General features: G+C 51.4%; 1 protein-coding gene across 6 annotated transcripts in view; it reads right to left on the bottom strand.

The window, feature by feature from the left end:
• Nucleotides 1-23,012, bottom strand: part of Klhl25 (kelch like family member 25) — a 28,421-nt gene extending 5,409 nt beyond the window's left edge. Inside the window, exons 1-3 of one of the 6 annotated variants that reach the window (XM_036207952.1) lie at nt 22,474-22,806; nt 22,069-22,181; nt 1,023-2,827 (exon numbers count right to left, since the gene is read on the bottom strand). In XM_036207952.1, the coding sequence (XP_036063845.1) occupies nt 1,047-2,816 (1,770 nt within the window). In that variant the 5' untranslated portion in view covers nt 2,817-2,827; nt 22,069-22,181; nt 22,474-22,806 and the 3' untranslated portion in view covers nt 1,023-1,046. Of the gene's footprint in view, nt 1-1,022; nt 2,828-15,907; nt 15,929-20,918; nt 20,981-22,068; nt 22,182-22,473; nt 22,807-22,860; nt 22,915-22,971 lie in introns of those variants that run through there. The other 5 variants (XM_036207959.1, XM_036207946.1, XM_036207969.1 and 2 more) reach the window with 5 other exon arrangements.
• Nucleotides 23,013-24,268: the final 1,256 nt, after the last annotated feature.

Below are 24,268 nucleotides of genomic sequence, written 5' to 3'. Positions count from 1 at the left end.
CAGACGCTTGCCAGAGTCACACTTTTCTCCCCAGTAAGGGAGCTAAGAGAGCAGATGAAAACAAAACAAGCCCAAAAGTCTTCAAGAACGGAATCCTGTTCCAATGCTGCCAGGAGCCAGCAGCTCCATGCTTACGGATCTGAGGTCTGTGGGCCCCTGATGAGGAGCCTTGGAGGCTCAGCAGGATCTGACTTAGTGTGAACTCAGCTCAGTCCACAAGCAGGTGCAGCTCAGGAGCCCTGCCTCACTGTGAGGTAGCACCCACAGGTTCGCTGAGGCTCAGGACACTTCCTGACTGGGTCCTTTAATGCCACAGGAGCACAAGACAGGAGGCCAGCTGAGTGCAGGATGGGAGGTTCCTCTTCCAAGGCCTCCTTTTCTTGCTCTCAGTAGACCAACACCCGCCTCCCCATCTCAGCCCATGGGAGTCCATCCCTGACTCTTCACCCCTGCAAAGACTTTGAACTGGGCAAGGGACAAGGGCTACTATAGAGCTGACTTTCCTAGGACCTGGCCATAAGAGCTCAGGCTCCCACAAGCCAACCTTGCCAGCCCCTCCCAAGAAGACCCTAGCAGGCTGGCCTGGCACCCTCGTCCTGCCTGCCTACAAAGGGCAGACCTCCCTCTGCCGCTCCCTCCTGTCCCCAGGCTCTCTGCCACTGCAGACCTGTCTCTTAGAGTCTCTCCCATGCCGTGGCACCCCAAGGAGCACCTGATGAGTCACTTGGCTCTCCTCCAGGCAGGCTCTTGTTTCTGTATGCCTTCATACACTCACGGTACTGAGAAGAAAGGCGGGGCTCGCAGAATGGAGGCCTACTTTACAGAAGGCCTTCCTTCATCCCTTTAGCTCACACAGCACACAGATATCCCCCCTCCCACTAGCAAGCCCAGAACTGTGCCAGAAGACTTAGGACATGAACGGGCTGCCTATCCCCAAATCCCATTATCCTGCTGCTCATTGGACCCTCCCTAGATGTAGATGTTACCCCGACCAGCCAGTGGGGTTCCTCTGCCCTCCTCACCTGGCTGGGCTCCAAAGGTGCCTCTCACGCAGGCAGGTGTTTCCAGGTGCTGACAAAGGCCGTGGGGATGAGAGAGTAGGGCACAGTGGTGATGCAGTTCCACGTGTCTGAAGTAGGGTCATAGCAGTCCAGGGTTTTACATCTCTGGGTCCCAAAGTAGCCTCCCACCACATACAGCTTGTTGCCCGAAGCCAGGGCATGACAGGACATGCGTTTGGCGGTCATGTCCCCAATGCGAGTCCACTGGTTGGTCTCACAGTCGAAGCGGTACGCTGAGGCTGCTGTGTACTCTGTATCACCTCCCATGATGAAGATCTGGCTGCCCAGGACAGCCGCAGCCGTGTAGCGCCAAGGCTGGGGACACTCCGCCTTGATTGTCCACCGGTTCTCGGCGGGGTCAAAACACTGGACTTTGGATACCATGTCCCGGTGGATGCTGGTCCCTCCGAACACAAAGAGCTTCAGCTTGGCGCTCACCACCGCGGCGTTGCTGACACCGTCTCTCATCGGGGCCACCATAGTCCACTTATTAGCCACAGGGTCATATTTCTCTACTTGTTTCAGGGAGACAGAAGGAGAGGCGGGGAAAATGCCTGCTAGAGATGTATGTCCCCCCACCACATAGAGACAGTTCTCCAGCTCAGCCGAGCCATGGCCAAAGCGGGCAATCAGCATAGGGGCCGCCTTGGACCACTCCTCATGGACAGTGTCATATACCCAGACATCCTTAGAGACCCCATTCTCAGAGCCCCTACCTCCAGTCACATAGACCTTGCAGCCAATCGCCGAGGCACTGAACTCCTTCCGGGGACTTGGCAGATCCGCCTTGGGGATGATCTCCTTGGCTTTGTGGTCCACCTGGTAGATCTTGTCACACATGAAGGTCTGGCCCCCCAGGATGAGCAGCGTGTGACCTGCCTTCCGAGGCCGGGCAAAGGGACTGGTGACCACACCGTCGTTCTGCAAGATCTTGGCCTTGCAGCGGAAGGCCTCGTTTATGAGGAGCTTGGTGCGCTCATCCCCCATGAGGAGGGTGTCCATGGACAGGGCCTCCTTCAGGCAGTCCGAGGGCAGCAGGGCCAGCCGCACATTGCGCAGGAGCAGTGACAGGTGAGCCTTCCTCTGCTCCAGGTCATGCTTCACCCACTGCAGGATGGCCTCAAAGACCACGCGTTCGTCCTCAGCCTCCAGCTCGTCGCTCGAGATGAGGTCCAGCAGCGTGTCCTTAGACAAACTGTTGAAGTCCTCGCTCTGCCGCACCGTCTCAAAGTGCACCAGGCACATGCGGCAGGAGAACTCATAGAGCCGTCGGCACTGGTGGGCATCGGACAGCAGCATCATGCCCAGGCAGTTGGAGGGGGAAAGGTTCTTCTCAAGGAACTCGGCGGCTGCATCCCGGACGTCGTGGAACTGCAGCATGTCACTGGCCTCCAGCAGCGACTCTGCATTCTCCTCGTTGATGACGATGCGCGAGGAGTAGGCGAAGTCCAGCAGCAGCTCCAGCACCTCGGGGTGCAGGTTGTCCTGGAAGTTGACCGTATCATCCCGGCTTTCCCGCAGGCCGTGGCTGAACATGGCCTCAAAGTACCGGCTGGAGGCAGCCAGCACTGCCCGGTGGCAGGGAAAGGCTCGGTCACCAGCCCAGAGCGTGACGTCGGTGAACATACAGTGCTTACGCAGAGTGTTGAGGTGGGCCAGCACACAGTCAGGGTGCGAGGCCTTGTGGAAGAGAGAGATGTTCATGGAGCCGGTGCTGCTCCGGGACTTGCGGGTCTCGTGAACACTGACGGACATGGTGCACCGACCTGCAGGGGGAAAGACACCGGTAAGAGTGAATCGCATGCCCACGGGCCCTCTGCATCCTCTTCACGCTCAGCTCCACATGCCCCACTCTCTCCCTTCCTCTGTCCAGCCCTAGGGAACCAAGCCTTCCTTCCTGCGTCCCCAAAGACACTGCAGGCAAGAAAGCCCTGGGCCTCACCCTGTCCTACAGAGACTAGCTTTGTTCTGCCAGGACTAGGTCTGTGACACACACCTCTGGCTGCAGTGGTACCTGAGCACTCAATCTCATCTCGGGATCTACAACACACACACACCAGGGTATTGAGCTCCAGGTTGGCATGCCTGGCAACATGACCCTGAATAAAGATCCAAACTCCTTGATGCCATTGGTTAGGAACAGGGACCCTCAAGACATCTCAGCCACTGTGTAACCTTGGGAAAATTAATTTACCTCGGGGTATTTTCCCTCAACAATAAAGTACCAATAAAAGCAGTGGTACTTTAAGTATTTCAAAGTTCCACGAGAGGAACACACTTGCACTTACAACAGCCCAGGCTTCCCTGTCTACTCAGCCAGCTGTCGTCTGTTGCTGTCACTACACTGTCCTGAATGAACAAACAGGCAGGCATTCTGATCTTAGGCCATCGATAGAATCTGCTTCTTTAAGTCTGTATTGGTTTTTGTTGTTGTTGTTGTTATTGTCTGTCTGTTTGTTTGTTTGTTTGTTTTTGGTGGTTTGAGACAAGGCCTCTCCATGTATCCCTGCTATGTCCTGGAACTCCCTCTATAGAGCAGTCTGGCCTCAAACTCCGAGACCTGCCAGCCTCTGCCTCCCCAGTGTTAGTATGAAAGGTGCTCTACCACTCCTGGTAAGTCTGAGTTTTTAATGACTGTACTAGTTTTATATTAAAAAGCCATGTGATGTGGCCCGGGCAGTGGTGGTGCACGCCTGTAATCCCTGCACTCAGGAGGCAGAGGCAGGTGGAACTCTATGAGTTCGAGGCCAGCCTGGTCTACAAAGCAAGTTCCAGGAAAGGCACAAAGCTACACAGAGAAACCCTGTCTCGGAAAAAAACAAAAAAGCCATGTGGAAGGTTCTAGTCAAGTGTGCTGGGTGTGGGTCACTCCTGGAACTGCAGTGAAGGACATCAAGGCTGAGATACTGGAGGTATGCCCAGGCAGTGTTGCTCAGCATGGACACCTTCCCAGTCCCACAGAAAGTTCCAAAGGTGGAGGTCAATGTCTGGCACACACTTTGAACCTTCACTAAGCAGATAAATTTAACTGGGCATAAAACTTGAGTCCCATGATTGCACTAGTGCCATAGACCATTCTAGACATAAGCAGATGAGCAGACACACTGGGCCTCACACAGACGTCCCACCTTTCAACCCTTCACACACACACAACCTTACATACTCTCACAAGGGTGGGGCCTCAGTGTACCCAGTGCTTGCCCAACTCCCACAAGACCCTGGTTTATACCCCCACACCACAAAATCACGACTCGCCCTTTCCTAAAATAAAGGCACTAGCATGCTTTATATTTAAAAATGCAAATGAAGGCTGGGGAGAGGACTCAGCAGTTAAAACCACTGGCTGCTCTTTCAGAGGGCTTGAGTTTGATTCCCAATACCCACAAGGTAGCTCACAACCTTGTGTAAACTCCAGTCCCAGGGGATCTGATGCCCTCTGGCAGCCTGTGGGAGCAAACTCGACACAGACATAATACATGCAGGCAAAACACCCACATGGCTCGCAGTTAAGAGCAGTGTGCTGTTCCTCCAAAGGACCTGAATTTGGTTCCCAGCATCTGTATCAGGTAGCTCCAGTGTCAGAGGGATCCAATGCATGCATGGCATATTCATATACATTTTAAAAAGAAATGCCTTTCTTGTAAGGTACTGTGGCACATGTCTTTAATCGCAGCACTTGGGAGGCAGAGGTGGGCAGATCTCTGTGAGTAAGGCCAGCCTGGTTGGTCTACACAGAGATCCAGGACAGCCAGGGCTACATAGAAACTACATAGAAACCCTGCCTCAAAAAAAACGTGAAGAATAAAACCAGAATCAATTGCCAGGCGGTGGTGGCGCCCGCCTTTAATCCCAGCCTTGTGCCAGCCTGGTCTACAGAGCGAGATCCAGGAAAGGTGCAAAGCTACACAGAGAAACCCTGTCTTGGAAAAAACAAAACAAAACAAAAAAAGTGTAGTAGGAATCTTAATAAGTCTTATTAATGAAATCAAACCTGAGGCCAGTTATTGGGGTGAATGCTGGAAGATCAGAGAAGCAGAACAAGCCACAGCTATCTCACCTTGCTAGTTCCTCAGGTGATCCTGTTTCCTCAGGCTTGAAGCTGAGTCCTCCTCCACACGAATCTCAGCTGAACTGTGTTGCTCCAAAGCCTGAACGCTTAACCAACCAAAGACTTAACTAACTACATGCTTTTCTTCTCTAGTTCCTGGTCCTCACTCCTTATATACCTTTCTCTTCCTGCCCCCACTCCCTGGGATTAAAGGTTGGGTTTCTGGGATTAAAGGCGTGGGTCACCATGCTTAGCTGTTTCTAAAGTGGCCTTGAACTCAGAGATCCTGCTAGCTCTGCCTCCCAAGTGCTGGGATTAAGGGCGTGTACCACCACCGCCCAACTTCTGCTATGGCTTACTCTTCCCATTTTCTAGCCACCATTTTTGGCTTTGTTCTAGTGGCTGTCTGTTCTCTGACCCCAGATGTTTATTTAAGGGAACACACAATATTTCAGGGAACACAATACCCACCACAAGAAAGAAAAAAGAAAAACAGAATAAATTAAAATTCAATTGATCATTAGTGTTTATATTTTTACTGTATACACATTTTATTTTGGTTTTCTTTTCAATTGTTTGTGTTTTTTGAGACCAGGCTGGCCTTGAACTCAGATGCCTCTGCTTGCTCAAAAGTCAGCTTGCCTCTGCTTCCTGGTACTGAGATCAAAAGCCTGCACCATCATGCTAAGTTCATATATGCACACACACACATATTCACATACACACATTTTTTGTGTTTTGTTTTTTTGTGTTTTGTTTTTCAAGACAGGGTTTCTCTGTGTAGCTTTGTACCTTTCCTAGAACTCACTTGGTAGCCCAGGCTGGCCTCCAATTCACAGAGATCTGCCTGCTTCTGCCTCCCGAGTGCTAGGATTAAAGGCGTGCACCGCCACCCAGCTTTTTACTTTTTTTGGCCAGCATATTTTTATAAAAGAATTTGTTTGCTTTTGAGACAGGGTCTCACTCAGCATCTTCTGTGGTGGCCTCCTGAAGGCTGAATCACAGGCACAAGTCACAAATGGCTCTTGTGGAAAGTTAGCGGGAGATGTGCCCATGTCTCAGTTGGCTTGGGCTCTGAGCTCACACATCTTGGCATGCCTGGCCCACACCTCCCCCACAGGGATAGGCTGACACGGGCATGTGTCTAGAATGGACTGAGGAGCAGTGTTTGGTAATAGATGTATTTCCTTTTCAGGTCATCAACTGTTCCTACCTCCAGTTTCCCACAAAGGGCAGGAGAGCAAGCTAACACTCACCCCTGAGCTCACACCAACAGGGCAGAACAGACCTGCTTCCAGAACCTGTAACATGCACAGGTGGACAGCCCTGCTTCTATCTGCTACTGAGGTCAAGAACTACTGTGCTGTGGTACCATGTCCTTGGCATGCCCCCGACATCAATCCCCCATTTTGGTCAGTGAGGTGAGCCCTACACACTACCTCCCACCCCAACTTCCCTTCCCAGAACTTGGGAAGTGAAGGCAGACAGGAACTGCCTTATGGTGGGTAAATGATCACAGCCTGTCATTTTCAAGACAGGGTCTCACTGTGTAGCCCAGGCTAGCCTCAAACTTGCAACCCTCACCCTCCAGGTGCTGAGATAACAGGAATGTGAAACCACACCCTTCCCTACCCCAAACCTTCTCACTTAGCACCCACAACACCAATGGTATGCATATTTGAGGAAGGACGGCCACATTAGCATCCATATTGATAATTCCAGGCTGACTGCAGTTGAGACTGGGCAGGTTCACACACTGGTGGATGCCATCAAATGCTTTCTCCACTAAAGTGGGCAAGCCTGGAACAGGTCAGGCCATGGACCTTGCTGGGCCTTACCCAGGACAGCAGCTCTGCCTTCTCAGGGGCGGCACAGAGCAGGAGGGAAAAGGTCAAGTCCTGTGAAATCCAACTGAGAATAAGGCAATCCTGCAAAGGATCCGCAGGGAATTCTGGTCAGGAAGGGGCCAACTTACAACTGCCAAGTGGCCAGGGCCACGTTGTGCTTACAGGATTTGTAAGTGGAAATTTAAAGAAACAATAGGTTTCATTACTACATTTTCCATACAGGTCACTGTACTTTGCTCATATCTGCCCCTCCCCCACTCCCCCTGCTGGTCCCCTCTTTCCCCACAAAATAAATCACCTTCAGCTCCTGGCATACACACATATAGGTAAAACCACAGGAGGATAATGTAACATTGTCTTTCTCCCCAATCCCCACCCCCACTGCCCTCTCTAGCTGAGCATTTGACAGAAGTTTTAATCCTGAGACCCAGGTTCAACCTGTTTTCCTCCCAATGGGTGAGGCTACATTGCAGCAAACAGCCCTCAGACGGCGGTGTCTTGGCAAAACCACATGGCTGTGGTAAGCTTCATCTTACTGAACTCATTTTAGGTCACTCTCAGAGACCCCAAGAGAGCAATCATCAAACCACCAGTCAGTGTGCCAGAGGGAAAACCCATGGCAGTGGTGGTTAAGAGCCTGGCCTGGAAGGACACACCATTCCCTTCCTATCTCAGTAGCCAAAACCAGTCACACAACTTGACTGGCCAGAGAAAGGCAGAAGGTGTAAACCTGTCATTCGCCCACTGTCTGTAACTTCGAGGAGACAGAACTGCTGACAGAGAGCCCTGTGTGTGCTAACTTATCTAAGGCTGCAATCACATCTGCACAGGTTGGGAAAGCACGCAGAGATGTGAAGAAAGTTATCCAAAGGCCAACAGGGACTGGGACAGAGCCAGGTCTCTGGCTTGGGTCCCTACAACCTCCCCATGTGACCCCAACACCACAAGGCTGAGGAAAACGTGGCATTAGACTCTAGGTCTCACTTAACTTTCCCCCTGAACCACAGCGTTGGAGAGGAAGGCCTGGGCCTGGCATGCCACCAGATTCTGGTATCAGGACACTGCTCTCCACCCACAAAGCAACCTTTCTCACCCAGGCTCTATCTAGTTAGGACAATTAACATTGAAAAGAGCATGCCCTGTGCCCCAAGACACCCATGGCAGTAATGAATTCACTTCTGTCCTGAGCTCAGTGGAAAGCAGGAAGCTGCCATCAGTCACTGTGTTCTGTGTTTAAAATGCTGCCTTAGGGACAGGATGGGACAGTTGCCCAGAGCTTCACACCAACGAGAGGATGTGTGGAACTGGCCAGCTTCTCACCAATAAGCTTTGTATAGAAGCTGTCAGACCCTCCTGCTCAGGCACATGCTGGTTCAAGACCCTCAGTGTCCACCTCTGCCTGCCTGGTATCCGGCCTAGACCAACACGCACACTCAGGAGCTCCACCTAAAGGACACAGTGACAGTAATGAGTGAGATTGAAGGTGACAGTCTCTAGAACAATATTCCTGAGCCCAGCCATTTCCATGGAGGTGAGTGGAGAGGGAGGGGGCAGGTAGGGCGGTCTCCTACTTAGGGGCAAAAGTCCATTCTTACACACACACACACACACACACACACACACACACAACCTTCCTTTCTACATAAAAAACAGATACTGATGGACCCAGGGTAGTAAAATGGCAGGGAGGGGGCCACTGGCTGCTCTGCCAAAGATGTGGGTTCAGTTCCCAGCACCCACATGGCAGCTCAGAACCATCTGTAACCACCGTTCCAGGGATCCAATGCTTCTTCTGGTCTCCTCAGGCTCCAGGCATGCAAATGGTACAGAGACACATGTACAAACCACGCAAACACATAATTCTTTCCAAATTAATAGGGCTGAGGATGTAGCTCTGCTGGCAGAGGGCTTGCACACAGGAGACCCTGGGTTTGATCCCAGCACTTCATAAGCTGGAGTGTGACGGCACACACCATATTCTCAGCACTGGACATGTTCAAGGTCACCTTTGGCTACATATCTAATTTGAGGCCGGCCTGGGTTACATAAGACCCTGTCTAAATACTAAAGTTGGTTAGGTTTAAGATGGGGTAAAGATGCTTGCTGCCAAGCCTGATGACCTGAGTTCAATTCCCAGAACATACATGGTGGGAGAAGAGAATCAACTCTTGCTAGCAGCCTTCAGACCTCACATGCCTACACACACACACACACACACGCATGCACGCACGCACGCACGCACGCACGCAGCAACAAGAAACCCTGCTCTTAACCACAAACATTTCTACACTGTAACAGTGGTGCTGGGCACATGGCACAGGTCCATTCCCTAGCCCCATGTAAAACACCCAAACTAGAATCACTGCAGTTACGGAATACTCTTTCATGCTGTTTTGACCTCCATTTCACAGATGGGACTGCTGGCGACCTTGGCTGGCGGCAGCTGAAGGCAGGAGCCAATATGTCAGGGAGCCGGCACTCAGGGAGGAGTGGGAACGCCTCACTCAGCGGTTTTCGCTGGTCTAGGGGCTAAGCTAGGGAACTGAGACCAGACTAGCTGCTCCCTTTTTCGGGAATGGAACCGTGTAGGCGTTCCCTGGTTAAATGGAACTTTGCAGACGGTTTAGGTACCCTAGGTACCCGCCAGCCAGGGAGGAGGCTGAGGGAGGGAGCCGCCCAGGCCTTTGGAATTTGCCCCACGTGAGCGCCAGATATTGGTGAAATTATTAAGGCCACTCCACGTAGTTAAAAGGGAGGTTTATTTTGTAGGGTAACTTACAAATGAAGGGGTAGGTTACAGGGTCTGGGAAAGGTATGGCGCAGTCCGGCGGTGTTCTCTGGAGAACTCTGCTCCATCTACCTCCAGCGTCCAGGGTCCCAGAACCAAGAGAGACCTCTCCTCTCGATCCTGGGTCTTCTGCTTCCTCTCTCAGCCCCACCTTGTGGGCACGACCATGACCGAAGCCTCAATGGGGGTTGGAACTTCCAGGCCAAGGCTGGAATGGCTACTCACTACATGGGACACTTTCCTAACTGTTCTCATATGCTTTGAGGGGTTCGTATTTTAATTTTTGCCCCAAACCCAAATATTGCTGCTTTGGCTGAATTACTGCTTTCTCCTGAGATAAATTCTTGGGAGAAGGATGGCCGATGTCTCATTGTCTTTCAAGTGCTGTTTGCCAGGCGATCACTCAAGCCTGCTGTCCCTACAGAGAGCCTGCACAGACTCAAGTCCATCAGGACAGGCAGCGGGTGCCACTCAACTTCCCCATCCCACCACCTGCTCCCCTCCACTGTCTCAGGCCCGATCTCCAGACCCAGCTGGAGCTCCAGATGGGAGCAAGGCCAGTGGAAAGCACACCATTACTCCTGCCACAGGGGCAAGCAACCTGAGTACTCAGGTTCTCCCATCGGGTGAAATCCCTGCCTTCCTCTCACTTAGCCAGGGTGAGGCAGAGAGACGGAACAATGCAGCCCCTGCACAGCACACCAGACACCCGGTAGATACTCAGGGAGAGGCTGCCTCTCCTACTCTCTGGCCCCACAGATGGAGCCATTAAGAACACACTGACCTAGATACCAATTTCGACGAGCCTCCCGGAGTGAGGAACACACAGGACAGCAGAGAAAATGGATGAGATTAATAGTACCAGCCATTTCCCAGGAGGGGACTGCCTTGTATCCCCAGAAGCCCTGCTTCCCCACAATCCCTGGCTTCCATGAAGATCAGGTTCCCCATCCTGAAACCACACGCTCCAAGGCCAGCTTGCACTTGCACACTCCTCTGTTAATTAAAAATTGATATGTATTTATATCTTTGGGGTTAGGAGCACATGTGCTATGGTTTGAATGTAGAAACCACAGAACAGCTTTTGGGCACTGATCTCGTTTTCCACCATGTGGGTCCCAGGGATTGATCAGGTCTTTAGGTTTGGTGGCAGGCACCGTTACCCACGGAGCCATCTCCCGGGGCGCAGCTCATCTAGAGGGGTACAATACAGAAGGCAGCCTGCACCACCTCTTAGGAGACCAACCAGGCAACATCTTTCAAAGTGAGGCTTAGGTGCCCTTTGCTCCAGCATTTCCACTCACTGCAACCTTCCTTCAGTTCCCGTGGACAGGAGTATCCACGGTGGCCTGGCTACATAGGCCAGGAGGGCCTCAGCGCTCAAGATTGAGTAGTCTGTGGTGTACAGTACTACACACCTTTATAAACGCATGTCCCACCCAACACACCAGAGTCACATAGGCCGAGTTGCTTCCCATAAAATCAATCCGAAAGAATTACTTCCAGAACACAGACTGAATTCTATCTGCTGTAGCCTTCAATCTGCTAAGATATGTGGTTCTGATTACGGTACCTGAAGAAAAGCCAGTCTCACCCAGATAAAGCCTTTTCAGACAACCATGGCCTCTCTTCTCGGACCAGTGGTAGTTTCTTTATGGGTCACTGAAGTGTGGAATCTGAACCGTATCAATGAACTGTTGTACTCTGCCCACATTCCCAACCCGCACCTTGAATGGATCATTTACCCAGGCAGGGTTTTGTAACCTGGTGATGCATGGGTCACGTGAAAATATATATTGGCTCGCTAAGTTTTGCACTCAGGAGAATGTGATCAAGGCAGATGATGTCTCAGCATCGCTGTGAAAAACTGTTTGGATCTGGAGGCCCTCAAAGGAGCTTCACGTTGTTTGCAAAACTCCCTCACATTAACCACACTTTCTCTGGAACTTACAGACACTCCCTGAAGGAAGTGTTGGGGGAAGGTAACTAATATACATACATCCAGGATTTGGCCAGAGTCACTACTGAAGAGCAAATGAGCCCAGGACCTCCCACATCCCAAGCACTGTGGACTGTGAGCCTTGTGCCCCACATGCACATTCTCTCTCTCTCCCTATTCCCCAAGCTGCAGCAGCACCCTGCAGTCACTGGGCTGCAGGGGTTGGGTCAGGAACCCTCCCAGCCCCAAAGGAGGGGCCCATTGTCAGAAGTGTGTCTCAGCACTGCATCACCTCCTTCTCTCCCCAAATGACAGGCCTCCCTCAGCAAAGTACAGGGGCTGTGCCCAGGCATCACAGCTGATACTCCCTAGTCTCCTGAAATTACATATGCATGCATATTTATAGCAAAAACACAGATGCCCATAAATAACCAGTCACTCATGATGCTTTTGCATGGTCAACCTCCCCTGCTCAAAGGTCTTCAAGGAACTTGGATGTTCAAGCCTTGTTCAATGTGTTTCCTCCTCTCCAGATCTGTGCACAGCCTACCCATTTCTCCCTTCCCCTTCCACCCTTCCAGCTCAAGGTCCCCCCACAATCCCTCTGCCCACAACCCGTTTCCTAAGTTGTTCAGCATACCTTATACATAGCAGATGCTAAGAAAATCAATTCAACTAGTATTTCCAGGCACTTACTGCACACTACACCCATACCAAGAGGGACATCTGTCCTGCCTCTCATAAGAATAACACCCTTTGTTCTGCTATAGCATCGAGACCTTCTCCTGATGGCGGGCATACTGCAGACCACTTCCTCCTGTGCTTATCTATGTCTGCAGCTCCAAGGGCAGATTCGGCATCATTCTGCATCCCCTTTGTGTACACGGGATGCTCAGTAAGTTCCATGTCATGGAAAGTGGACTAAAGTGCTACCCACTGGAGTAAGAATGGAGATGTCCAAGGGGCTATTACAAACTTGTACAACTGTCAGCTGTATTTCTGGAGGTGTAATCAATATGTTTCATGCTTGCACTAATTTAAAAGACTCTCTTCTTACGTATATGAGTGTTTTGACTGAATGTGAATATACCACCTGCTTGTCTGGCGCCTTGGAGGCCAGAAGACAGCATCAGATTCCCTGGAACTGGGGCTACAGATAGTTATGGGCAGCCATGTGGGTGCTGGGACCTGAATCCAGGTCCTCTGCAGGAGCAACAGATGCTCTTAACCACTGTGCCATCTCTCCTGCCCCATGTTTAATCATTTAAGCCAGGTGGCTCATGCACAGAATCCCAATACTTGAGAGGGAAAGAATCACTTTGAGCTCCAGGCTAGCCTGGGCTATATAGTAAGTTTGAGAAGAGCCTGAGCTAATAATAGGGTGAGTTCTCGTCTATAAAAATAAAAGTCATTTTTAGTTGTAACTAGGGGAGAACCACCTCCAGCGCTGCTCTGGATGGTGGTCCATAAATCACATAACCTCGAGCAGCATGACAGGATAGCTGGGTAGAGTGTCCCTAGCTCTGGATCCCAGGCTGCTGGAGATGTCTGGTTTTCTCATCAAATGTCCCACAAGAGCATGTGAACTGGTCTAGTTCGCTAAAGCTGCCACCCCTGACAATGTTCTCCTGAACACACCATCATCAGTACTAGCCCTGGGCAGGCGGGATTCCAAGACAGGGCCCCCGACTCCCACCAGTGGTCTTTTCCTGTCAAGAGATTAGCCTACATGGCAGGGGGGTTACAGGTGCAATGGCTGATTGCCCTGGGCTGGGGAGATAGCTCAACTGGAAAAGTGCTTGCCACAGAAGCTGAGGACCTGAGTTCCATCCCAAGAGCCGCATAAAGCCAGGTGTGGGAGGACACTGGCTTGGCAGAGAGACAGGTAGGTCCTTGGGCTGGTCAGCCTAGCCTACTTGGTAAGCTCCAGTCTCCTATGAAACCTTATTTTAAAAAAAAAAAGTAGTGTCAGGAGTAACATCCAAGGTTGACCTTTCACCTCATTGAAACCCACATGCACACATGTGCCCTTAGGAAAGAAACTGAGTTGACTTGACCTCAACGATCCCTGTAAAGACAGTGTTCTAGGCTGAGGAGACGGCCAGTCAGGAGAGTCCTTGCTCAACAACAAGTATAGGGACTGGAGTTTGATTCCCAGAATCGTGTAAATTAGGCACAGTAAGAGACCATCTGGTAGAAGTAGTGGTCCCTTCCTGTAATCCTAAAACCCAGGAGGATGAGGCAGGAAGATTACTAGTCTGAAGCCAGTCTGGGCCACCACACCCAGCAAAACTTGTCAGTTGTTTTTGGAATTTTCCATTTGGTATTTGCAAACCAGCTGACCACAGATAACTGAAGCTGAAGGCAGGGGAGGCTACCCTGTGAGCCCCAGTGGCCTCCTGAGGGACAGTATGTCTATTTAATGCAGACCAGGGATTTATCCAAAGGGTAAGGTGTTCGGGTCTGGGTGTGAGGCTCAGAACAGGACGTCATCTCTGTCCCTGGCACTAGCAGGAGGTAGCACCAAGTGGGGTCCCAGTGATTTTAATAAAGCTCCAACTTCTGTTCCCAGGCTCCCTCCACAGCTGCATGAGCAGCCAATTGTGCTCAGGTACAATTATCTAGGAGAACTCTGCAAAGGTCTCATTCATACTTCAAAAAAACCACAGGGCTGGGATACAGCTCAGTTGGGAGTGTTGGCCTAACATGCAGACAACTCAGGGTTTGATCCCCAGCTCCACATAAATGGGGGATGGTGTCACATACCTGTAATTCCAGCATTTAGGGGTAAAGGCAGGGGAATCAGAGGTTCAAGGTTACCATTGTCTGCAAAGTAAGTTTACTTTGAGACCAGTCTGGATTGCAATAAGACCCAGTCTAAAACAAGAAAAGCAACTGTAGACACAGAAGCAGTTGAGCAAGCCCCCTGTGACCAGGGTAGGTGTGTCCAAGCACAGATGTGCCTTGCTTTACTCATCAAGGGAGCAGTGTGCAGTGACCCTGCCTCTGTCTCGCCAGCCAGACAAACCCTGACATTTTGCTTGTACCTTTCAATATAAAATTCTAGTTGGACTGATAAAAACAGCAACTGCCGCTTCCTGCAACGGATACCCCAGTAGGTGCCGGTGCCTGAGAGGAAACCTGGCAACCCAGCCTACCACTAGGTGCCAATCCTGCCCACAAAACTTGGGATGACAGAAGGCTGGGGTCCACTCAAAAGCTGTTGGGGAGTGCCTCGCTCCCTCACCCCTTTCCCAAACACCTAGGACTCAGACTGGAGATGGGGACATAATCACAGAATCATCCATCAGCCTCCTCCCTTCATGAGCTACACAAGGACACTTCAGGAGGCCTCCCAGGAATACTTCGGGGGCCCCACTGTCCCCTCTGTTGCCTACCTGACCAAGGCCCATCCTCTCTAATGCCTGTTCCTAGTGGGTCAGATTGGTGGTCCTAACAAGGGCCCACTCTGGGACAGAGTTCTAACGGTCTAGGGCAGCAATCGCAAACCAGACTGCGTGCTGCTTCTGAAAGGAAGGAACAAGAACTCAAGGGAAGAGAGGGAGGGTTCTGCCAATGCCTCAGCACTGAGTCCCAGCAAGGATGCATTCCATCAGGCAGCCAGGGCCACAGCCTGGCCACCCTGACTCCTTGGCCACAAGGTCTATCTGGAGACCATGTGCACAGCCTGCCTCTCCACAGACCTCAAGATCTACCTCTCCCTCTCCTGCAGTCTCCACATTCTTTCTGTCTCCTAGTCAAGTACAAGTGCCCATTCAGTTTTTGGCTTCTTTTAAATCTCCTTGCCATAGGAAAACACACAGGGATCCTCACAGGAACATACAACACACAACTCAGTCCACAGATGCCCCTTCTAGACCCTTCCATGTACAAGAAGAGCCGGCCATGCCCTGCTAACTCAAGTACTTTACTGGGGCAGGTGGACCAGCCCCCTGTGAAGCACCCTTAAATGTAGCCAACCTGGTTGGGGATTTAGCTCAGTGGTAGTGCTTGCCTAGCAAGCACAAGGCCCTGGGTTCAATCCTCAGCTAAAAAAAAAAATTAAAAATCCAGCCAACATTCTTGTCAGGTAAGACAAGCTCGACACATACACTTCACCTAGACAAAGCCACCTGCCTGTCACTAAGATGCTCTTTAGAAGTGTTCCCACTCATTCAAATGCTCCAGCCTCAGACACTAGGCTCCCATTAGAAGAAACCATACCTCCTGGTGTTCCGGAGCTTCGGAGCTGAAAAGGACCTTTCAGAAATGCTTTCCCAGGCACAGCACACAGCAGCAAGCAGGGGGAAGGGCTGGGCAGGGATTAAAGGGCCTCATTTCACAGATGAGCACACACAGCCCAGAGCTTCCCTCAATCCCTGGCTGAACCTAGGAGACCAATAGGAGGCAGAACCTTGATCTCCCAGAAAAGCCAAGTCAAAAGAAAATGCCTGAATAGGCTGCTTGACTGGCTTATTGTTTTTTTTTTTTAAAGATATGTACTGGCGCCGTCATATGAGCTAAGCTTCAAAATGTACATAATATCAAGCATGGAAGAGAGATGGGGCAATGGACACTTAGTGGAAAAATAAGTAACAGTGAAAGGCATTTATGACTTTAATAAAATTTAAAACTGCCATACCTGCTTTGAAAGATACATGACAACAGGCTTCCAGAGAATCACTGCATATATTTCCAAGGAAAATGAGGACCAACTCAGTTTCTGCGTAGAAGATGATATGAGAGCCAGTGTCTGGCGATGAAACGGATGGACTACTATGTGGCCATTAAAAGGGAAAGAGCTCCTTTCTATATAGTGACAGAGGCTAAAGAGTACTGAACGAGGTCGGAGTATAGAAAATCAAACTTGGCCGGGCGGTGGTGATGCACGCCTTTAATCCCAGCACTCGGGAGGCAGAGCCAGGCAGATCTCTGAGTTCCAGGCCAGCCTGGTCTCCAAATCAAGTTCCAGGAAAGGCACAAAGCTACACAGAGACACCCTGTCTCAAAAAAGTAAAAAAAAAAAAAAAAAAAAAAAAAAAAAAGAAAGGAAGAAAGAAAGTAAGGAAGAAAGAAAGAAAGAAAAAGAAAAGAAAATCAAACTTCAAACACAAACTTGACCTGTGAAACACACCAAGGAAGGGATAGACTTTCACACACATCATTTTTCTATATTGTCCAGGTATACATGGAATCTGTCCATATATTTAAATTCAAAACGACAATTTAAAGCACAATGTTTTCCTTGGTCCCCTCAGAACAGACCTTGTGAGGAAGCCTGGCACTCCACCTTGTATTATGGCATCCCAGCCTTTGAACTCTGCCCTACCTACCTAGCACACCCCTCAGATGTCACCTCCCTGAGGGGCATTCCCCAACCCCTGTGTCTCCTCAGATGCTCCCTGTCCTGTTCCTCTTCCCCATACCACGCAGTTCTCTTTGCCTGCAGACCTTTTAGGGGTACCTGCAGTGATTGGCTCTGCCTGTTATCAGCCTCCTCCAAATGAATGGGAGCTTAGGAGAACGCGGCTCACCCTCTTCTCGGCTGAATTCCATAACCAGGCAGAGAACAGATGACAAAATAAGCCCATGAACACATCAGGAATGAAGAGACTAACGATGTCCACTTGCTCACCGCTCCAGTATGGAAACAGCATTCAACCCTAGCTGAGCTGTGACCACTGACTGCCAACCCTGCACACCGGAAGCTGAGGTCCAATGCAAACTCTTTGAGCTCAGCCTTCCTCCTGTGTCACCTACAGGACAAGCCACTCAGGACAGAACACCATACCCTCCTCCTTCAGATTCCCAGGCTGTAAATTCACATGCAGGCATGTGTAGATGAAGGCACTCACTATGCAGTCTCAGGCCCAGAGGAACTTTAAACTCTGGACCCTGGGTGCCCCTGCCTTGGCTCTCTAGAAGAGAGCTCCCTGCCTGCTGACCTCGCTCCTGCCCAAACAAACTGGCCTGGCTATGCAAACCTGGCAAGCAGCTCATCTAGGGGTTTGAACAAGGAAAGGATCCCTTTATCTTAATTAGGAAATAAATTCCACTTGGCCTCCATTGATCTTTGCTCAGCCCCTCCTGGGGAGCCCGACAGGAGCAGGTAGAAAGGGCTAAGCTTTGTTTCCCTCGCTCCCACGGTCTACCCCTGCCCCCATGGCTGACATGGAAAGCACCCACTTGGCAGAGGGGGGTGGAGTGACAGCCCAGGTAGATGTGGTCCTCGGGCGGGGCAGGCTGCAGCAGCCACAGCTCTCCCACGGCCCTGCTCTGCAGGAGGAGCCACACAACTGGTCCTGCAGGCACATCCTTGCCAAAGCCTGGCACTCAGCCTCCTCCTCCTGCCCCCCTGGGCTCCCCATGATCCTGTCTCCTTCTCTGGGCTCTTTCTCCATCTCTCCACCTTGGCTCTGTGCCCAGAGGACATCCCATAGGCTATCCCATTGCTTAGAGGGAGGGGATCACACAGACATTCCCACACTAATGTCCAGTTCTCTGCCCAAGACAAGCCAAGGGAGACCTGGGGATGACGCATCTATGGGCCGCCTTCCACTGAACCCAGGCCTGCTCCCCCTGGGCCTAGACTGGTGCTTCCCTGACCCGGTTTCCTAGGTGCAGTGCAGCCCCAAACTGAGAAGCAATTGGGCACTGAGGGAGGATGGAGAGGAAAAGAGCCCTGTCCCTTTGGAGAACCAGCAGGACCTGACTCAGTCTCCACTCATAGAGCTAAGGAAGCTGAGAGCTTGTGTTTGCTGACCTTATTCTACACATACAAAAACAAGGGTCCAGACAGAGAGAATGATTCATCTGATGCCCACAGCACTCAATAGAGCCGGAGCCAGAACCCACCCAGCTTCTGCCTTCCACCTTGTCCACACTGCCCATCCATCACAGGCTGACTCTCCAATTCTTCCTGCACACAGGGGTGACACACAGGCCCCTTATTACTGCTTAGCATTACACAGACAGACTAATTCTTCCTGCACACAGGGGTGACACACAGGCATTATTACTGCTTAGCATTAGAGCTTGCAAGACCCGGGGACATCACAGTGAGACTGTTAGCAGGACCCTCTGGAAAGCATCCATTTTCTAGAAGAGCCACCTGAACCCACAGTGGCAAGGGGACCTGCTTATGGTCACACAGGCAGAGTCACTGTCCTTCCTACCACAGCTTCAGGTGGAGGGTCCCACTGTGAGATGAAGAGGTGGAGGTGGCCTAGGGCCTTGGTTGAGCTGAAACACAGTAACCCTACAGACCACAGAACTTGGGGGAAGACCACTAAGGGGAAAATGTCTGGGGAAACAATTATGAATTCATGGAAAGTACAGTGCAGTTTCTCAGGTAACTTATTTGGCTCAAGGCCTAGCGGTTTAGCCAAGGCTGACCTCTGTCTGGGATTAAAGGTGTGTGCCATCACACCTGGCTCTAACTGGGATTTCTAAGACCACAAAGCTGACACTTTCGTTTCTTTGTTTTTTGAAGACAGGGTTTTCTATGTAGCTTTGTGCCTTACCAGGAACTCGCTCTGTAGCCCAGGCTGGCCTCAAACTCACAGAGATCCACCTGCTTCTGTCTCCCGAGTGCTGGGATTAAAGGCGTGCACCACCACCACCTGGCCACTTTCTTTTCTTTTCTTTTCTTTTTTTTTTTAAGTCAGCATCTCAGGGCTAGAGAGATGACTCAGTGGGTAAGAACACTGACTGCTCGCTCGTCCAGAGGAACCAGGTTCAACTCCCAGCACCCACATGGCAGCTAACAACTGTCTCTAACTCCAAGCTCTGACACCCTCACACAGACACACATGCAGGCAAAATACCAAGGCAAATAAAAAAATAAATAAATTTTTTAAAAGTCAGGATCTCCCTTGTATCCCTGGCTGTTCTGGAACTTGCTATGTAGACCAGGATGCCCTGGAACTGAGAGAGCTGCTGCCCTCCCCAACCCCGCTCCCAGTGGCATTTTAGACTTCTGAGATTAAAGATGTGCTCTACCACCATTTTGAGACAGGGTTTCATGTAGCCCAGGCTGACCCTGAACTCCTGATCCCCCTGCCTCTACTTCCCAAGGGCTGGGGTACAGGTGTGGGCCACTGTGTCTGCTTTAATCCAGGCCTTTATGCATGCTAGGCAAGCACTCCACCAATCAGCTCATCTCAGCCCAAGGACTGTCACTTTAACAACAGGCCACAAAGTTGTTTACCTTGTCTTCCTAGGGGGCACCTAGACAGGGCTGCAGAGAAAAGGTTTAAGAGCAAGAAAGAGATAAGGAGGGAGAGAGCAAGGGTGGAGCCATGGCTGTGGACCCCATGCAGGCCAACCACAGAACAAGCTCCCCATCTCCATTCTGTCTCATGAGGATGGATCAAAGGGGAAAGGGAGCTGGCCATGAGCAGCCCACCAGATGCCAGACACCATTCCAGGGAACGCTCTCCAGTGCATGGTCTCATCTCACACCATCCAGACAGCCTTACAGTGACACACAAGCAGCATTTGATCCCCGGTCCTTCCTGACCCTGTGCCAACTGGAATTAAAGGGGAGCCCTTCCAACCTCTGAGTCCCCTCTGTCCCTCTAATCCCCTCAGTGTCTGCCCCATGTGCTAACAGCCCAGAGAGAGCTGGCCAGGCTGGCAGGTGTCAGCTTTAGATGCCTTGAGAAGTGGTACCAGCAGAGGGTTGCCGGGGGCAACTAAGAGAGAGTGACCTGTAGTGGAAGCCATATGGAAAGGACTCATAAGTCCTGCAGAGATGCCGTTTCTGTAAACTGTGGGTGCTTAAGCTCTGCCTCTTCCTGGCCCTCCTTTCAAGGGTCCCAAGTAAGTGTTTCCTGGCCCCGAAAAGGATTCACTAACCCAGATCAGCTGAGGCAATTCAATTATGAAATTTACCACATTAGATGAAAAGCAGCATCTCAATCGGCCAATTCATTTGTGGCCACTACTGTTTGCTGGTGCACAGCGGGGAGGGAGTCAAGCTCCTGCCCAGGACATACCACACTGCCAGCTAGTTAGTGAAGGTTTCAGGACTCAAGCAGTGAGCTCGTTAGCATGGTGAGTCTTCTCAGGAACACACACACACACACACACACACACACACACACACACCCCAGAAGCTTCATGGGAAGCCAGGTCCTCCAATGAACCTAGAAGGCTGCCCATGTTCATCACACTATCACAGCCAAGAATGAACCTTTTGGTCACCTCTCATCTGCCTCTCCCCTGACCTCACCTGTGCCTAAAGTGGGCATCCTAGAGCTGGCTCTGGAAGAGCATGGATGCATGGCAAGAAAAATGGCTGCAGCCCAGGGTATGGAATCCGGGTTGTGGCAGGCCTTTGCTATCTCCCTTTTCCTCTCTCCAGGAAGCCTTCACTTCTTCACTCCAGCTCCCTGCGATCCTGTTCACTGGGGCTCTCTGCACACTATGGTGTGTCAAAGCCCCCATCCATGTGCCAGCACCCCTCTCTCTACATGCAGGGTCTAAGTCTGCTCAAGTGACGGATCAAACAAACGAACCACTAACACCACCCCACATCACGTGCTCACTGCTCCAGGCCATCCCCTCCCTCTAAAGAGGGGGAAGGTAGACTGCTGTCCCTGCACACCACACACAGGTCCATTTCTTTTCTTCCTACTCTTCTCTACACACACTGGTGCCCACAGGCTCACGATGCCATCAACAGGAATCCAGCCACTGTGGAACACGCAGCTGACCCACAGCTCTTTCTCCGCAAAGCCCAGGGGAGCCAGCTGCAGCCTGAGGCCCAGGACAAAGGTTTCTTCCACCTTCCCCTGCTTCCTTTAGCACACTCTCCCTGGACTACTTGCTGATAAATGACTCAAAGCTGAAATACCAGTAATTATAGGGCCAGGGACAAGACTGACTCTGCCAGTCTCCACAGACAAAGCCTGTGAACTCAAGAACCCGTCTTAAAGGGACCAAATCTACTGTAGGGCAAGAGCACTCTGGGTCCTCCCTCCCATCCCCAGACACAAGCCTTCAGCAACACCCATAAGATGTCCTCACAGCATAACTGTGTCACCTATGAGAGGAGAGGCCCAGCATCCTGGAAGGTCAGGTCCCAAGTCCCCCTCCCTCCCTGTCCTACTCCAGGGGAAGGTGAAACCCAGGCAACTGGCATATCTTGTCCTCCCTGAGCAGTAAATCTTGGCCAAAGCAACTTGGACTCAGCAGAACTCCTCAATGCACAGATGAACTGGGGGAGGCCTGGGATTGCCACCCTCTTTCAACTGTGGTCAAGTTTCTAGGAATTCTGTGGATGGGCACTGTGGCACTTGCTTATAACCCCAGCACTCAAAGAGGGTCCCAAGTTCAAGGCTGGCCTGACTACATATCAAGACTAAAAAAGAAAAATTTACCTTAGACTACCGGAATGGGATGTACTTTAGGGTCCTTGAAACAGTTGCACTCAACGGTGTCTGCTGCCCCAGAGGCTCAATTCCACAACAGGAAAATGAAGCTTCTTCTACAACTATGAATTACAGGCAAGTGAGGGCCTTGCAAACCACAGCCGAGTTCTCCACCCCGGGCAATTCTAGGGAGAAGGAGGGTCGAGCAATTGGGAAGGAGGAAGATTTGCTATAGCCCCAGGGTGGAGCCACCACCTAGCTGGATGGGTGTGACTCCGGGAGTGTCACCACGCTCCCTGGACAGACAACTTCCCGGGACAGGAAGGACCCTGGGCGGCGGGCCACACACGGCTAGATTCCGCTGGCTTCTCCTCCCTTGTCTAACCCCTCGGCCATCTGGCTAGGCGTGCGGACCTTGGCTAGGCGCGGGCGCAAAGCTGCGCTGTTCCCATCCTCGAAGACAAGCAGCCTCCTCTTTCTAGGATCAATAGTCATTTTTTAAAGAGTCAGCGGACTCGATGAATCAACCACTCCCGGGGGAGGGTAGCAGCTCCCGAGCGTAACATCCGTTTACAAAACAATTCACTGCCTCCGCGGGAGCTCTGAGCAAAGCCTTACGGGGTCCCCAACAGGCTCGACCGAGGGGCCCTCCCGGGTCAGCCCCCCACTTCCCAGACCCAAGGAACCCGGCCTGGGGTCTGACGCCCTGCCCGGCGCTTCTCTCGCAGGGTCGCTCGCTGTCCCGGTGACAAGTCCCGACGACGGCGCCCCCTGTCGGCCCGGTCCCGACCTGGTCCTCACCTTATGGCCCCTCGCGCTCCACAGTCCCCGCAGTCCCCGCTCAGTCCCCACGCAGTCCCCGCTCAGTCCCCACGCAGTCCCCGCCGCCGCCGCTGCCCCCGGCCGGCTCACCAGTCCCGGCCGCGCTCCCGCAGCAGACCTGCACCGGCGCCGCCAACAAACTAGTTTCTCCGGCCTTCCCGCCCCGCCTTCCCGCCCCGCCTCCCCGGCCCGAAGCGCAGCAGCCAATCATAGGCCGCGCCTCTGTGACGGATGGGCCAACTAACCCGTAGTACAGCCGCGTGAGGAGAAAGGGGTGGTGATCCCGGCCGCCGGTACCGGGGGAGGCGGGGCGGGGAGAGGAAAGCCACTGCTACCAGATTCTTAAAGCGACAGGCCATTGCCTTCCGCCCTGGTGGCCAGAGTTGAAGAAAGAAAAGCGACCTTCTCTAGAGCTTTCCTAAGGAAGAAGCTTTGTAGATTACACACATGCTTCTTTCTGTTCCCGACTCACAATCATTTTTACAGAATTGCAATCTAACCCTGCCTATGTTAAGGAAATCATTGGTTATTCCCGGCTAGTTTCAATATAGTTTCTACAGCCGCAAATCCCTGTCCACACTCGGAATCCATATATTTCAGGGGAGAGGACATACTTCAGCTGTCCTGTCAAAACGGCCGTTATTTCTTACTAAACTTTTTTTAAAAATAGCCTTCCAATATTCTTTACACTATCGGAATTCTCTAGAGGAACAAAATTAATAGATAAAATCTATATCTGCATATACATAGATACACAACATATATGGAATTTATTAGACTGATTTACAGCCTGTGGTCTGGCCAAGAATCCAGTTATCAGTCCATGAAGTTGGATGTCTCAGCTGGTCTTCAGTATACTTTGGAATCCAGAAGTGGCCTCTAATACCAATGAAGGAATGAGTATACCAGTGAGAAGGAAGGCAAGAAGGCAAACATCAAGCGCTTCATTCTTTCAGGTCCTTTATGTAGGCTGCCACCAGAAGATCTAGCCCAGATTGATGGTGGTTCTTCCCATCTCCAAAGATCTGGATTTAGCGTGGTTCTTCCTATCGCAAATGATCCAACCAAGAAAAATCCCTCATAGGTGTGCCCTGCTGCTTGGGTTTTAGCTAGTTCCATATATAATCAAATTGACAATCAAGAATAGCCATCGCACAGGGCGTGGTGGTGCACACCTTTAATCCCAGCACTCGAGAGGCAGAGCCAGGCGGATCTCTGTGAGTTCAAAGCCAGTCGGGGCTACAGAGTGAGTTCCAGGAAAGGCACAAAGCTACACAGAGAAACCCTGTCTTGGAAAACAACAAGAATCACTAGGCCAGGCAGTGGTAGTGAGTGCCTTTAAACCCAGAACTGGGAAAACAGAGGCAGGATAGTCTCTGAGTTCAAG

Source organism: Onychomys torridus, chromosome 1 (assembly GCF_903995425.1).
Source record: "Onychomys torridus chromosome 1, mOncTor1.1, whole genome shotgun sequence".
Classification (NCBI taxonomy): Eukaryota; Metazoa; Chordata; class Mammalia; order Rodentia; family Cricetidae; genus Onychomys; species Onychomys torridus.
The sequence above is the reverse complement of the archived record's forward strand: the minus strand, read 5'-3'. Positions and strand labels throughout refer to the sequence as shown.